Source organism: Ailuropoda melanoleuca, chromosome 10 (assembly GCF_002007445.2).
Source record: "Ailuropoda melanoleuca isolate Jingjing chromosome 10, ASM200744v2, whole genome shotgun sequence".
In the NCBI taxonomy this organism is placed as follows: Eukaryota; Metazoa; Chordata; class Mammalia; order Carnivora; family Ursidae; genus Ailuropoda; species Ailuropoda melanoleuca.
The window spans coordinates 58,249,928-58,267,130 of NC_048227.1; the positions used below are offsets into that span (position 1 = coordinate 58,249,928).

Here is a 17,203-nt window from a genome sequence, read left to right on the forward strand (position 1 = left end):
CCTGGGATCATGACCTTAGTGAAAGACAGATGCTTAACTGAGCCACCCAGGCATTCCCCCCCCCCCAATTTTTTTTTTTTAAAGAACAACAAAGCTGAGGGACAGTTTCAAGATTTACTAGAAATCTACAAAAAATTAAGATGTGTGGTATTGTCATAGGATAGAAAAATTAATCAGTGGAGATTAATGATTGGAATGGAGAATGGAGAGCTCAGAAAGAGATAACTACTTATATGATCATTCGACTTTTTTTTTTTTTTTTAAGATTTTATATATTTGTTTGACAGAGATAGAGACAGCCAGCGAGAGAGGGAACACAAGCAGGGGGAGTGGGAGAGGAAGAAGCAGGCTTCCAGTGGAGCAGGGAGCCCGATGCGGGACTCCATCTGAGGACCCTGGGATCACGCCCTGAGCTGAAGGCAGACGCTTAACGACGGAGCCACCCAGGCACCCCTGATCATTTGAGTTTTTGACAAAGGCAGTGGACTGTCTGTTGGGGAAAGAAATGATGCTGGAATATTTGGATATCATTATGGGAAAAAATGAACTTTGACCCCTACCTCATGTATCATAAAAATTAATTTGAGATGGATCATAGACCTAAATCAAAAAAACAAATTATAAAGCTTTTCGAGAAAAACATTGAAGTATGCCTTCATGATTTAGGGGTAGGCAAAGATTTCTTAAACAAGTCCTAGAAAGCAGTACTATTAAAAAAAATGATAAATTAGATTTCAACAAAATTAAAAACTGCTGCTCCTTCAAAAGCACCTTAGGAAAATGAATGGGCAAGCCTCAGACTGGGAAAAAATATTTGTAAATCATATATTTGATAAAGGAATAGAATCCAGAATATACAAAGAATTCTTAAAAGCCAATAATAAACCACCTAATAAGAATTGGGCCCAGTTTTTGAACAGGCACTTCTTTTGGCTAGGAGACACATGCAAAAATGCCAACTTAAATAGTCATCAGGCAAATGCAGATTAATAGCACAGTGAAACATCATAATACATACCCCCCGCAGTGACTCAAATTAAAAAGACTTGCAGAACCCACTACTGATGAGAATGTGGGGCAACTAACACTCTCCTACACTGTTGATGGGAATGTAGAGTGTAAGACACTTTGAAAAAAGGTTTGACATTTTCTTATGAAATTAAAGATACTTCTAACCCTATGATACAACAGTTAAACTTTTAGATATTTACCCATAGAAATGGGAAGGAAAAAAGTTGACAAAAAAAACTTGTACAAGAATGGTTCTATTAGCCAGTATATAGACTAATTGAACATTTAAAAAAAAAAAAAAGAATGGTCCTAGCAGCTTTATTTATAATAGCCAATAACTAGAAACAACTCGGGTTTTCATCAGCCAGAGGATGGATAAAGAAACCGTAGCATATGAGTAAAATGGAACACTACTCAGCAATAAAAAGGAATAAACACATAACAACATGGGTAAATTTCAGAAACAAGCTGAGTTAAAGAAGCCTTATACCATATAATATATACTCTATAATTTCACTTTTATGAGGTTTTAGAAAAGGTTTTATGGTTTGCTTTGGGGATTATAGTATAAAACTTTAACTTATCAGTCTACCTTTAAGTGATGTTATACCACTTCTAGTATAGTGTAAGAACCTTACTTTTAACAGTATACACCCATTTTTTTCTTTCCAGCTTTTGTCATATTGTTCATAATTTTACTTCTGCATGTTATACATGCCAAAATATACTGTTATATTTGCTTTAAATGGTTATCTATTTAAAAAATTTTTAAGCTTTTTTTTTGAGAGAGAGAAAGAGAGGGAGAGAGTGTGAGCATGAGCAGAGGAGAGGGGCAGAAGTAGAGGGAGAAGCCAGGGATCCTGATGTGGGGCTTGATCCCAGGACCCTGGGATCATGACCTGAGCCGAAGGCAGACACTTAACCACTGAGCCAGGGAGGCGCCCTTATTTTTAAAAATTTTTAAAGATTTTTTTTTTGAGAGAGAGAGTGAGAGAGAGCTCATGAGAGCACAAATGGTGGGGGAGGCAGGGGTTGGAGGGGCAGAGGAGGGGGGAGAGGGATAAGCGGACTCCACACTGAGGATGGAGCCTGGTGGGGGCTCCTGTATCTCATGGCCCTGAGATCATTACCTGAGCTGAATCAAGAGTCTGCCTCCTAACCAGCTGAGCCACCCAGGCACCCCTAAATAGTTATCTTTTAAAAGGATTTAGATAAGGGGCACCTGGCTGGCTCATTTGAAAGAGCATGAAACTCATGATCTCAGGGTTGTGAGTTTGAACCCCATGTTGGGTATAGAGATTACTTAAAAATAAAAATCTTTTTTTTTAAGATTTTATTTATTTATTCGACAGAGATAGAGACAGCCAGCGAGAGAGGGAACACAAGCAGGGGGAGTGGGAGAGGACAAGCAGGCTCCCAGCAGAGGAGCCTGACGTGGGGCTCGATCCCATAACGCCGGGATGACGCCCTGAGCCGAAGGCAGACGCTTAACCGCTCTGCCACCCAGGCGCCCCTAAAAATAAAAATCTTTAAAAAAAAAGGATTTATGGGTGCCTGAGTGGCTCAGTTGGTTAAGCGGCTGCCTTCGACTCAGGTCATGATCCCAGAGTCCTGGGATCGAGCATCGCATCAGGCTCCCTGCTCAGCAGGATGTCTGTTTCTCCCTCTCCTCCCCTTCCCTCTGCATCCCTCCTCATGCTCTCTCTCTTTCAAATAAAGAAATAAAATCTTTTTTAAAAAAGGATTTAGATAATAATAAAGTTTCATATTTAGCCATAATTACCATTCCTTGTGCTCTTAATTCCTCTGTGTATTACAGGGTTCCATCTAATATTTTTTTGCCAGAGGACTTCTTTTTAAGATTTTTTGTAGTTCTAGTATTCTGGTGATGAATTCTTTCAGCTTTTGAATGTCACAAAAAGTCTGGGTTTTGTTTTGTTTTTTAAAGTAGGCTTCATGCCCAGCATGGAGCCCAACTCAGGACTTTAACTCATGACCCTAAGATCAAGACCTGAGCTGAGAGCAAGAGTCAGACACTTAACTGAGTGAGCCACTCAGGCGCCCCCAAAATCTGTATTTTTAAAGATGCTTTTGCTCAGGATAGACTTCTTTGTTGACAGTTTTGTTTTTTCCATCGTCCTTTAAAGGTCTTGCTTCACTGTGTTCTGGCTTCCACTGTTTCCAGTGAGAAGGTGCTGTCATCATTATTTCTTTATATTTAATGTATCTTTTTTCCTCTGGCTGCTTTTAGGATTTTTGTTTTCCTTTAATTACCATTTTTTTAAAAGATTTTATTTATTTATTTGACAGAGAGAGAGAGACAGCCAGCGAGAGAGGGAACACAAGCAGGCAGAGTGGGAGAGGAAGAGGCAGGCTCCCAGTGGAGGAGCCTGATGTGGGGCTCGATCCCATACCGCCGGGATCACGCCCTGAGCCGAAGGCAGACACTTACCGACTGAGCCACCCAGGCGTCCCCTTCTAATTACCATTTTTAAGCAGTTTGATTATAATATGCCTTGGTGTTGTGCTTGGCCCTCATAGAGCAAATTGGATCTGTGGGTTTATAGTTGTCATCAAGTTTGGAAATATTTTGACCATTATTTCTTCAAGTTTTTTAAATATCCTCTCCTCTTCTCCCCCTTTGGGTACTGCAGTTACATATATATTAACTTGCTTAAAGTTGTGCCACAGATCACGTATTCTCTCTTCAATGTTTCTTAGTTTTTCTTCCTCTCAGTGCTTCATTTTGGCTATCTTCTATTGCAGCATCTTCAAATTCACCGATATTTTTCTTCACTGTCTAATCTACTGTTATTCCCATCCAGCATATTATTCACCCCACATATTGTTTTTGTCTCTAAAAGTTCATCTTTTTTTTTTTTTTTTTTTTTTTTAAATTTTATTTATTTATTTGACAGAGGTAGAGACAGCCAGCGAGAGAGGGAACACAAGCAGGGGGAGTGGGAGAGGAAGAAGCAGGCTTCCAGCAGAGGAGCCCGATGTGGGGCTCGATCCCATAATGCCGGGATCACGCCCTGAGCCGAAGGCAGACGCTTAACCGCTGTGCCACCCAGGCGCCCCTCTAAAAGTTCATCTTAAGCCTTTTTTATGTTTTCTGTGTCTATTTGATTGGGACAATCTTTCTTTATGCTGCTTGAATACATGGAATACAGCAATAACTGTAATGTACTTGTCTTCTAAATGTATTACCTGTGTCAATCCTAGGTCTGTTTCTCTTGATTGATTTTTCTCCTCGTTATGGGCCATATTTTCCTTTTTCTTTGCATGCCTGGTCCTTTCTTATTGGATACCAGACAGTGTAAATTTTACTGTGTTGAGTGCTGGAGATTTTTGTATTCCTGTAAATACTCGTGAGCTTTTTTCCTGTTCTTAGAAATGGTATGATTTGTGTGTGGGGGGGGGGTTATTGCCTTTAAGCTCTGTACAGCAGGACAGAGCAAAATTTAGTCAGGTCTAGTTTTTCTCACCAGCAAGGTAAATCCTTTTCAGTACTCTACCCAGTACCCCATGAATTATGAGGTTTTCCAATCTGACTGGTGGAGACAGGCACCATTCCATGTGTGAGCTCCAGGGATGGTTTTCTCTAATACTTTCAGATATTTTTTTGCCTGGCTTTGGGTAGTTTCCTCCCACACATGTCTGTCTGATCAGTACTTCACTGAGGACTCAATAGATACCTTTAGCAGATCTCCAGAGCTTTTCCCACTGGGCAGCTTTCTTTTCTCTGGTACTCTGCCCTGGGAACTCTGCTTGCTTTTCTTCCCTGGACTCTCATCCATCTTAATTCAGGGAGGCTGCCAGGTGCTGCCTAGGTTCCCCCACTCTGAGCAGGATCCTATAAACTTTCCCCAGGCACCAAGCTGGGGCAATTGTAGAACTCAATGCACTTTCCTGTTCTCAGGGATAACTGTCCTTTGATCCTGGTGTCTGATGTTTACACAAAGGTATAATACCGGGTCTGGGGATTGGGGGGGTGCACTCTAAAACTTTGTCCACCATAGTGGATTCAAGAAAGTTTGATTCAGAATGTGTTATTTGAACAATAGATTGTATACTATTAGAAAAGAAGGTAGAGAAAGTCATGAGCTCATCCTGACACTTGTGCCTACAACACCCTTCCTTCCTCTTTGCTGGGTGGCACCCTGCTTTTTTTCCCAAGGTGGTCTAGTGCCACTGTTACCTCTGTAAAGCTGCCTTTGAACCATGATAAAAGGAATAGCTTCTATTGTGTATTATATTTATACCTCTTTCCCTTTTTACCTTGAATCACGGTTATAGTCTGGTTGTGTCTGTCGGCTATGATAAGCTGAACACAACATGGTTCTGAAGAAGTCCACAAGTTTTAACATCATTGAAGACCTTGACTCCTAGGTATACCTATTACTGGCTGGAAATTCAACAAATTATCTGAAACTATGAATATCAGTTTCTTTTGCTATAAAAGGGAGGTAGAAATATCTGCTTTATAGTGTTACTGTGATTTGTATACATTGCCTAGCAAATTGCCTGGCTCCTAGTCAGTATTCTGTAAATCCTAGTTCCTCTTTTTATCTTTCGTCTTCAGCACTCATTTCAGCATAACTATGTAGTAGGAATTCATGAATGTATGTTGAAATGAATATAAAACAATAATATTTTTAACTTCTTGAGGAACCTCCAAACTGTTTTCCAGAGTGGCTGTATCAGCTTGCAATCCCACCAGCAGGGTAAGAGGGTTCCCTTTTCTCCACATCGTCGCCAACATTTGTTGTTGACTTGTTAATTTTAGCCGTTCTGACTGGTGTGCGGTGGTATCTCATTGTGTTAAAATGAAAACTTTTAATTATCGATCCTAAAGGTTTTCTTACTCTCAACAGATATGTACTTATATAAATAAGCATTAAACCTGTTGGTTTTGACCCTTGGATTTGTTTTTTAAGTTTTTATTTTAATTGCGGTTTATTACCATATAGTGTTATATTAGTTTCAGGTGTACAATGTAGTGATTCAACAATTCCATACATCTTTGGTACTCAGGTGCTCATCATGACAAATGTACTCTTTAATCCCTATCACCTGTTTAACCCACCCCCCCCCAACTACCTTCCCTCTGGTAACCATCAGTTTGTTCTGTGTAATTAAGGTTCTGTTTCTTGATTTGTCTCTTTTTCCCTTTGCTTGTTTGTTTTGTTTCCTAAATTCTACATATATATATATGAAATCACAGGGTATTTGTCATTCTCTGACTTATTTCATTTAGCATTATACTCACTGGCTCCATTCATGTTGTTGCAAATGGCAAGATTTTATTATTTTTTATGGCTGAATGATATTCCATTGTGTATATATGCCACATCTTCTTTACCCATTCATCAATCGATGGACACTTGGGCTGCTTCCATATCTTGGCTATTGTAAATAATGCTGCTATAAACATAGGGGTGCATGTATCCCTTTGAATTAGTGTTTTCATATTCCTTGGGTGAATACCCAGTAGTGTGATTGCTGGATTGTAGGGTAGTTTATTTATAATTTTTTGAAAAACCTCCATACTGTTTCCCACAGCAGTTGTATCAGTTTGCATTCCCACCAACAGTGCAGAAGGGTTCCTTCTTCTCCACATTCTCACCAACACCTGTTTTTTCTTGTGTTGTTGATTTTAGCCATTCTGACAGGTGTGAGGTGATATCTCAATGTAGTTTTGATTTGTACATCCCTGATGATGGGTGATGTTGAACATCTTTTCAGGTACGTGTTGGCCATCTGATATCTTTTTGGAAAAATGTGCATGTCTTCTGCCCATTTTTAAATTGGATTATTTATTTTTGGGGTGTTGAGTTGTGTCAGTTCTTTATGTATTTTGGAAATTAACTCTTTATCAGATATGTCATTTGCAAATATCTTCTCCCATTCCATAGGTTGTCTTTTAGTTTTATTGGTTGTTTCCTTTGCTGTGCAGAAGCTTTTTATTTTGATGTAGTCCCAATAGTTTGTTTTTGTTTTTGTTTCCCTGGCCTCAGGAGACATATGTAGAAAAAAGTTGCTAAGGCCAATGTCAAAGAAGTCACTGGCTTTGTTCTTTGCTAGCATTTTTATGGTTTCAGATCTCACATTTAGGTCTTTAATCCATTTTGAAATTATTTTTGTGAATAGTATAAGAAAATGGTTCAGTTTCATTCTTTTGCGTGTGGTTGTCCAGTTTTCCCAACACCGTTTTTTGAAGAGACTTTTTCCCACTGAGTATTCTTTCCTCCTTTGTCAAAGATTATTTGACCATATAGTTGTGGGTTCCCTTCTGGGTTTTCTGTTCTCTTCTATTGATCTGTATGTCTACTTTTGTGCCAGTACCATACTGTTTTGATTACTGCGGCTTTGTAATATAACTTGAAGTGTAGAATTGTGATGCCTCTAGCTTTGCTTTTCTTTCTCAAGATCGCTTTGACTATTTGGGGGTCTTTTGCGGTTCCATACAAATTTTAGAATTGTTTTTTCTAGTTCTCTGAATAATGCTGCTGGTATTTTGATAGGGATTGCATTAAATATGTAGATTGCTTTGGGTAATATAGACATTTTTAATAATATTTATTCTTCCAATCCATGAGCATGGAATGTCTTTTCATTTGTTTGTGTCATCTTCAAGTTATTTCAACAGGTCTTTTACCTCTTTGGTTCGGTTTATTCCTAGGTATCTTATTATTTTTGATGCAATTGTTAATGGGATTGTTTTCTTAATTTCTCTTTCTGCTGCTTCATTATCGGTTTATGGAAATGCAGCAGATTTCTGTAGATCCTGCAACCTTGCTGAATTTATTTATCAGTTTTAGCAGGTTTTTGGTGGAGTCTTCTGGGGTTTCTATATATAGTATCATGTCATCTGCAAATAATGAATGTTTTACTTCTTCCTTACCAATTTGGATGCCTTTTATTTCTTTTTGTTATATTATTGCTTGGACTTCCAGTACTCTGTTGAATAAAAGTGGTAAGAGTGGACATCCTTGTCTTGTTCTTGACCTTAGGGAAACAGCTCTCAGTTTTTCCTGATTGAGGATGATGTTTGCTGTGAGGTTTTTCATATATGGCCTTTATTATGTTGAGGAATGTTCCCTCTAAACCTATTTTGTTGAGAGTTTTTATCATGAATGGATGTTATACTTTGTCAAATGCTTTTTCTACATCTTTTGAAATGATCATATAGTTCTTAATCCTTTCTCTTACTGATAACGATGTATCACATTGATTGATTTGTGAATATTGAACCACCCTTACAACCTTGGAATAAATCCCACTTGATCATTGTGAATGATTTTTTTAATGTGTTGTTAGATTCAGTTTGCTAGTATTTTATTGAGGATTTTTGCACCTATGTTCATCAGATATAGTGGCTTGTAGTTCTCTTTTTTTTGTGATGTTTTTATTTGGTTTTGATATCAGGGTAATGCTGGTCTCATAGAATGAATTTGGAAGTTTTCCTTCCTTTTATATTTTTTGAAATAGTTTGAGAATTATAGGTATTAGCTCATCTTTACATATTTGGTAGAATTTGCTGTGAAGCCATCTGGTCCTGGACTTTTGTTTTGTTGGGAGTTTTTTGATTACTGATTCCATTTTTTTTTTTTTTTTTTTGCTGGTTATCAGTCTATTTAATTTTCTATTTCTTCCTGTTTCAGTTTTGGTAGTTTATCTGTTTCTAGGAATTTATCCATTTCTTCTAGGGTGACCAACTAGTTGGCATATAGGTTTTTATAATACTCTTTTATAATTGTTTGTGTTTCTGTGGTATTGGTTGTTATTTTTCCTCTGTCATTTGTGATTTTGAGTTCTTTCTCTTTTTTTCTTGATAGGTCTGGCTAGAGGTTTTTCAATTTTACTGTTTTTTGTTTTTGTTTTTGTTTTACAAAGAACCACCTTCTGGTTTCATTGATCTGTTCTATTGTTTTTTTGTTTGTTTGCTTTTTAGTTTCTATATCATTTATTTCTGCATTAATCTTTATTATTTCCTTCCTTCTGCTGGTTTTAGGTTTTGTTTGTTCTTTTTTTAGCTCCTTTGGATGTAAGGTTAGGTTGTTTATTTGAGATTTTTCTTCTTGAGGTAGGCCTGTGTTGCTATAAATTTTCCTCTTAGTGGAAAATTACCTTTCTTCTTCTTACTTTTGCTGCATCCTAAAGGTTTTGGACCATTTTTTTCATTTTCATTTGCTTCATGTACTTTTTATTTCTTCTTTTATTTCCTGGTTTACCCATTCATTGTTTAGTAGCAGATTATTTAACCTCCATGTATTTGTGGTCTTTCCAGATTTTTTCTTGTTGTTGACTTCTAGTTTTATAGCCTTGTGGTCTGAAAAGATTCATGGTATGACTTCAATCTTCTTGAATTTGTTGAGTCTTGTTTTGTGGGCTAAAATGTGATCTATTTTGGAGAATGTTCTGTGTGCACTTGAAAAGAATATATATTCTGTTTTAGAATGGAATCTTTGGAATATATCTGTTAAATCTATCTGCAGTGTGTCATTCAAAGCCGTTGTTTCCTTGTTGATTTTTTGTTTAGAAGATCTGTCCATTGATGTAAGTGGGGTGTTTAGGTCCCTACTGTTATTGTATTGTTATCGGTTAATTCCTTTATTTTTGTTACTGTTATTACGTTTATTATTGACTGTATGTATTTGGGTGCTCCTATGTTGGGTGCATAAATATTTACAATTGTTATATCTTCTTGTTGGATTGTCCCCTTTATTAGTATGTAGTGTCTTTCTTTGTCTCTTGTTACAGCCTTTGTTTTAAAGTCTGTTTTGTGCGATATGAATATTTTTACTCTGGCCTTCTTTTGCCATCCATTTGCATGATAGATGTTTCTCCATCTCCTCACTTTCAATCTGCAAGTGTCTTTGGTCTGAAATGAGTCTCTTGAAGGCAGCGTATAGATGGGTCTTGTTTTTTTATCCATTCTGTCACCCTGTGTCTTTTGATTGGAACATTTAGTCCATTCACATTCAAAGTAATTATTGATAGATACGTATTTATTATTTGTTTTGTGATTGTTTGTAAAGACATTCTCTGATCCTTACTTGTCTTTCTTTCATGTTTTGCTGAATTGTTTAGTGGTGTGTTTGGATTTCTTTCTCTTTATTCTTTGCATATTTATTAGTGGTTTTGATATGTGGTTACCATTAGGTTTTTATATAACCTCTTCTGCGATGTTTGGATTTTTAAGGAAAAATCTGTATATCCATGTACATCTCCAAAGTATTTAGATACTTGTAATTACTTTAAAAATCCTCTTTGCATGTATTTCATCTGTAAGTATTATTATAGTTATTCACTGTAGAGAATGTAGAGGTCCTTATTACCAGTCTTGAAAAATGAATGTGCCATAATTTCAGTACTCTCTCTTATATGACCAAGTGCTCATTTAACTCTGTTTAGAGATCATTAAAAAATTGTAGGCAAGAACTTCTGCTGAATTTTTAAATGGTATTTAGTAAACAACGACAAATGTTGATATAAATGTGTTATAAAATCTTTATGTCTGAGAAAAATAATATTAAACAACTAGTATGAAAAAAACGGTAGCTAAGTAACATTTCAGGAGATGGATCTATTGCATTGATAATTAGCATAATATTTGAATTGCAAAAAACTCTTCAATTTAATGAGTACAGTTCTTTTTCACTTAAGTGTCCTATAAAAACCTAAAGGTTTTCAAGCCAAATGAATTTTGTTTAGAATTCTGTTTAGAAAATACTCCTCAGAGCACAAAGTTTGGATTATATATCCTTATAAAGGGAGAGTGTTTTTAAAGTTAACCCTTTAAAAATTGACTCTTGAAGACTGAAAGGTATTATTATTTGATTTTAACTTTGCTGACAAGTGGAAACTTTCAATCAAGAATATTAGAAATGGTCCTTTCTACATTTTTCATTGTCATGAACCTACTGAAAGGTACACGCTTGTTAAGTTACGTCTCAGAGCCTTATATGTTCATAGCAAAGATATTCTGTAAGTGACACCAAAAGGTTACCTTAACATAGGTAAACTTTTCATTTGTGTAATATCTCAGCATTAATTCTGTAACATTGTGTTCTTCAATATTCATTTTGGTATTTTTCCCAATAAGTTTTGAAAGAACTTATTAAGGTATAATTGATATACAATAAATGGCACATATTGAAAGGGTACAATTTACAGAATATTGGCATGTGTATACTCTGTGAAATTACCACCACAATCAATATAATGAATATTTCCATCGCACTCAAAACTTTCCTCTTTCCGTTTTCATCTCTCCCGGTCATTGTTGTCCTGCTGGCCCCTTCTTTAGGCAACCACTAATTTGCTTTCTGTTATTGTAGCTTTAGTTTGCTTTTTTTTAGAGTTTTATATAAATGGAATCACAAAGTATGTACCCCCCCTTTTTTTGGTCTGACCTCTTACTCTGCATAATTATTTTGAATTTCATCTGTTTTGTTGTGTAGTATGGTTTCTACTTTTTATTGCTAAGTTGTATTTCATTTCACAGAAATGCCACAGTTTGCTTATCCACTCACCTAATGATGGACATTTGGATTGCTTCCTGTTTGGAGCTATTAAAAATAAAGCTGCTATAAACATTGAGTGTATTTATATTATCTTATTTTTTGGGACACCTGGCTGGCTCAGTCAGTGGAGCATGTGACTGTTGATCTTGGGGTCGTGAGTTCAAGCTCCACGTTGGGTGTGGAGCCTACATAAAAAATAAATAAATAAAATAAGGCTATTTTATCTTTGAATTTTACCACTTATTGGCAATCATGGCTGTCAACTCTTATCATACAGCAGTGTTTTTATGCACCTTCCCCAACAACTTAATAATTAGAGAAGATTATGAAAATACCTAACTTAATAACCCATTTCCTGTATTTTACCTATTTTACTCATTTGAGGTATTGATTATAGGAAAGGAAAGATCTTACTTTGAATCTGAAAATTCCAACAGCCTGGCCAGCATTATCTTACCTTTTATAATATCCCTAAGTAAATATATTAAATGTAATGGAATTAAAGCCTCTTGTCCTTAATTAACCAAAGAGCTTTGCAAATACGTTTCTACACTGTAATGATGTTATGATGAATATTTTTCTAAAGAGAATAAATGTTTCCTAATGACCATCTTTTATTTCCATAAGTAAATGTGGCAGTTGAAGTCTATCTCAGTTACCAAATTTTCTCTAAAGAGGGAAATATAGAAAGGACACTATAAAGCATATTTAAAAGAAAATTGAATATATAACCTAAATCATGGGTTTTATTATTGAGAACACTTTTTACTGCTCCCAGTTTTATACTTTTAAAAAAAAATCTCATTACTTTAGATTTTACTTTTAAAAGGAGTGCTTTATATGCAACAACATTTCAATCTCTTGAATAAAATTCCAAGTCTTCTTTTTTTAGAAAGAAACAAAAAAGGAAGAATAAAGAAAAATATGCAAAGCTTAAAATTTGTCACCCCTTTCTGCTTATTTGCTCTTGACAGTGTCTATTCATGTGTGTGTATAAGTCTGAACATACATTCACTGTGACACATGCATATATAAAAACCACCATTCTAAGGCAAAAAATGCTAGCTGTTTATTATTTTATAACTGCAGTGAATTTATAGTCTTTTGAGAATGAAATTTTTATTTTTAGGTAATTTCTTTTAAAGTAAAGTGCCCTTAGTGTCATTTACCTTAATGTTAAGTATGTGGTCTTGATACAAATACTTGGACAGTTCTGTCTATTGATGTGTTTTCTTAAAAGGCTAATCTTGTTACACACTTTTAATTCTGTACTGAGAATTTTTACTATAGATTGAGATAAAGGGCAATATAATTCCTTTCCCAGTAAAATTCTATATGTTGAAATATTAAATACTTAAGAAAATATCTTTTTTTATAATAATTTTTATTATGTTATGTTAGTCACCATACAGTATATCCTTAGTTTTTTTTTTTTTTAAAGATTTTTATTTTTTTATTATTTATTTGACAGAGATAGAGACAGCCAGCAAGAGAGGGAACACAAGCAGGGGGAGTGGGAGAGGAAGAAGCAGGCTCATAGCAGAAGAGCCTGATGTGGGGCTCGATCCCATAACGCTGGGATCACGCCCTGAGCCGAAGGCAGACGCTTAACCGCTGTGCCACCCAGGCGCCCCATATCCTTAGTTTTTGATATAGTGTTCCATGATTCATTATTTGTGTATAACACCCAGTGCACCATGCAATATGTGCCCTCCTAAATACCCATCACCGGCCTATCCTAGTCCCCCACCACCCTACCCTCTGAAGCCCTCAATTTGTTTCCCAGAGTCCATAGTCTCTCATGGTTCATTTCCCCCTTCTGTTTACCCTTCATTCTTCCCTTCCTTCTCCTACCGATCTTCCTGCTATTTCTTATGTTCCATAAATGAGTGAAACCATATGATCTCTGGTTGACTTATTTCACTTAGCATAATCTCCTCCAGTCCCGTCCATGTTGCTGCAAATGTTGGGTAATTGTTCTTTCTGTTGGCTGAGTAATATTCCATTGTATATATGGACCACATCTTCTTAATACAGTCATCTGTTGAAGGGCATCTCGGCTCCTTCCACAATTTAGCTATTGTGGACAATGCTGTTATGAACAGTTATGAACATTGTGGTGCATATGGCCCTTCTCTTTACTACGTCTGTATCTTTGGGGTAAATACCCAGTAGTGCAATTGCTGGATCATAGGGTAGCTCTATTTTTTAACTTTTTAAGGGACCTCCACACTGTTTAAAAAAATATCTTATGTTGAGTTATTGATTTAGGATTATTTGTGATATCTTCCAAATTCTTTTGTTGCTTTAAACTATAGTTTAAAGCCAATTTGATTGAATGTCTTTTGATTTTCTTTCATAATTTTGTCAATTCTTCCTCTTATTAAGAATATGATGAATTTTGGGGCGCCTGGGTGGCACAGCGGTTAAGCGTCTGCCTTCGGCTCAGGGCGTGATCCCAGCGTTATGGGATCGAGCCCCACATCAGGCTTCTTCCTCCGCTATGAGCCTGCTTCTTCCTCCTCCCACTCCCCCTGCTTGTGTTCCCTCTCTCGCTGGCTGTCTCTATCTCTGTCAAATAAATAAAATCTTAAAAAAAAAAGAAAAGAATATAATGAATTTTGTGTAGTACCGGAATAGAAATCAATTTTGGTTATTTTTCTTTTGCGTGTTTATCATTTTTATAAATAGAAGGCTTTATTTTCCAGACTGAGATATGAGCTAACATTAGATTTAGGCTAAATAAAAAGCTAATAGCAATTTTTTCTTTCAGATCTCTATAAAAATGGACTCCAAAGAGCTAACTTCATACCATTCATTGCTGTCCTAAAGGTAAGGGAAATCACTTACTTGTGTTCACTGATTAATATTGTATTGATTGATAATTAAGGGCTTTTATAGCATTGTCATGGTCTTGCATTCAAGTAAAATTCATTTTGATATTAGATAGTTACAGTCAAAGACACTAAAGAAGAAAAGAATGTTTTTTATATAGTATTCATCAATGTGTACACAGGAGAAATTATAAAATATAGTCTAAATTATTGTCTAACTGAAACATTTGATAGTTTGCATTTATAAATTTTAATTTGAGGTTTGCTCATAAATATTATAGTGGAATGTTTAACCTTATACATTGATTTCTGAAAAAAATGTTTAATGTTCTCTGTTTCTTTCAGGTTAATGGTCTTTAACATGTTTTCTTAGCTATTAAAGTTGCTATTCTAGAGTAGCATTATTACAAAAATATTCTAATATATTTAAATGTGATTGCCATCAAGTTATCATGAAATTATGTCAAGTTGAGGCACATAAATAGTTTAAATATTTGTGTGTATCATCACTGCATAGAGTTTGAAATAGTCTTCATTACAATCTGATTAAGAAAAAAGAAAACCTCCTTTCTCACTGTTAATTTAAATAATTTTTTACACTATTATTCAATAATTCTATATTCTACCAATATTTATTGAGAACCTACTATGTACAAAGTGCTGCATTAGCCATGATGGGTAATGCAGTCATGAAGTGCGCTATGTTTCTTGCTTATAAGTCATTTATGATTTAGTTGGGCATATAATACATACACAAATATCTATAACACAAAGCAAAATGAAGTACCAAAAAAGTACCAAAAAGAAGCATATGTGCCAAAATATAATTCCCATAATTCTTAGTTGCATAATTTTTCCCAGTCTATAAAATATAACTGAAGAAGGGATAAAGTTGTATTATTTTTTAATACCTAAAAACCTCAAAAATTCTTACGAAGAAGGAGAAGTAATGGGGTGCCTGGGTGGCCTAGTCTTTTCAGCGTGGACTCTTGATTTCAGCTCAGGTCATGATCTCAGGGTCCTGGGATTGAGCCCCCCCAACCAGCTCTGTGCTTAGTGGGAAGTCGCTGGAGATTCTCTCCCTCTCCCTTCTCCCCTCCCCCCAGCTCACATGTGCATGTTCTCTCTCTCTTTCTCTAAAATAAATAAATACATCTTTAGGAAAAGGAGAAGAATATTTTTTTCTTCAAATATTCTAAAGATACAGTCAGACAATCTTTTTGAAGTTGTTGTTGGTACCAAACTTTATTCCCTGTGCTATACTTAGGAGAATTAAAACATCTATTTCCTTGACCAATTTTAAGTTCCCAGAGGTTTTTAATTTCTGTGAGATATTTATAGATGTAAGAAAAAGTAGTCTTTGAAGATTTATGCTGTTAGTATTTTTCCCCTTTATATTCATGTTTTACATTTGGGGAGAAGGTAAATCTGCAGTGTTTTCTCCATGCTGGGTATCCAAAGTGATTTGGTATATGTAGATACCAAAATATAAACAGGGAAGCTGAGAAAAATGGGTACTAAAAATAGTATCTTCATGTAGCAGAAAATATACAAATTATAAAGAGTGAAGGCTCACATAATGAAACAAGTTAAAGGCTCTCAGGGAACTTTGTAGGTACTTTTTTTTTAACCACAAGCCTTAGTTTTTGGCCAGTAATTTGTCATATTTTAATATATAATAACATTATTAATAAGCAACTAAACTGGCCAGGTTTAATTTTTTTCCCTTTCTTACCCTTAATTTTTTTTTTTTTTGGAGGGGAAGGAACACCAAAGAGATAAATAATCCAAATTTGAAATTGAACAAGAACTGAGATAAATTTGAAATTGAACATAAACTAAAATTCATAAAAAAACCAGATTGGATGAGAAAATATTTAAAATGTCTCATTTATTCAAAAGACTTTTCACATGTAGCAGACCTTCAGCCTGATAAATATATGCTGTGGCGGGTTTCCCTGGAACTTTTTTGGTGGACATATGAAGTTTCCCTTGTAAGGACAGGTGGTTTCATATTTATTTAAATGATATTTTGCCTATTCACATATGCTAGCATTACTCTTGCGTGTTAGCCCAGCTGAGAGAAATATATAGCAGAAGTCAATCTTAAAACAAATAGAGAATCTTGGTTTAATGGGAAGAGATCATACGAATGCCTGGGTGGCTCAGTTGGTTCAGCGTCTGCCTTCACTTCAGGTCATGATCTCAGGGTCCTGGGATCAAGTTCTGCATCGGGCTCCTTGCTGAGCAGGCAGCCTGCTTCTCCCTCTGCCCTGCCGCTCCCTCTGCTTGTGCTCTCTCTCTCTCTCTCTGACAAATAAGTAAAATCTTTTAAAAAAAAGAGAGAGAGAGATTATAAACCAGATAGAAATTTATTTGGGGAAAAAGTACAGTGTAAACTCCATTTTTTCCTTTACGTTCTCCTCTATAAACCAAGTGATAACAAGTCTAATTTACTACAAGAACTTGTGATTTATTGCTTGGAGTATTGCAAAAAACCCGCAAGAGCTTATAGAAGCTCTTAGTAAACAATAATATTGTTATAAAATAGTAGAAATGATGAGGAGGACTGATATGCTATTAAAAAACAAAATGTGGTATATTTATACAATGAATTATTGTTCTACCATAAAAAAGGAATGAAATTCTGACATATACTACGTTATGGACAAAACTTGAAAACATATTGAGAGAAGCCGGAAACAAAAGGACAAAAATTATATGATTCCACTTATATGAGTTACCTGGAAAAGGCATATTCAGAGAAACAGAAAGTAAAATAGAGGTTACCAGGGGCTGAGAGGAGAGGGGAATGAGTGGATATTG

At 35.6% G+C, this 17,203-nt stretch overlaps 1 protein-coding gene across 7 annotated transcripts in view; it reads left to right on the forward strand.

The window, feature by feature from the left end:
* Positions 1-17,203, forward strand: part of AFG1L (AFG1 like ATPase) — a 231,016-nt gene that overhangs the window by 117,398 nt on the left and 96,415 nt on the right. For all 7 annotated transcript variants that reach the window (XM_034668945.1, XM_034668944.1, XM_034668942.1 and 4 more), the window contains one exon: positions 14,317-14,375. In XM_034668945.1, the coding sequence (XP_034524836.1) occupies positions 14,317-14,375 (59 nt within the window). The remainder of the gene's footprint in view (positions 1-14,316; positions 14,376-17,203) is intronic.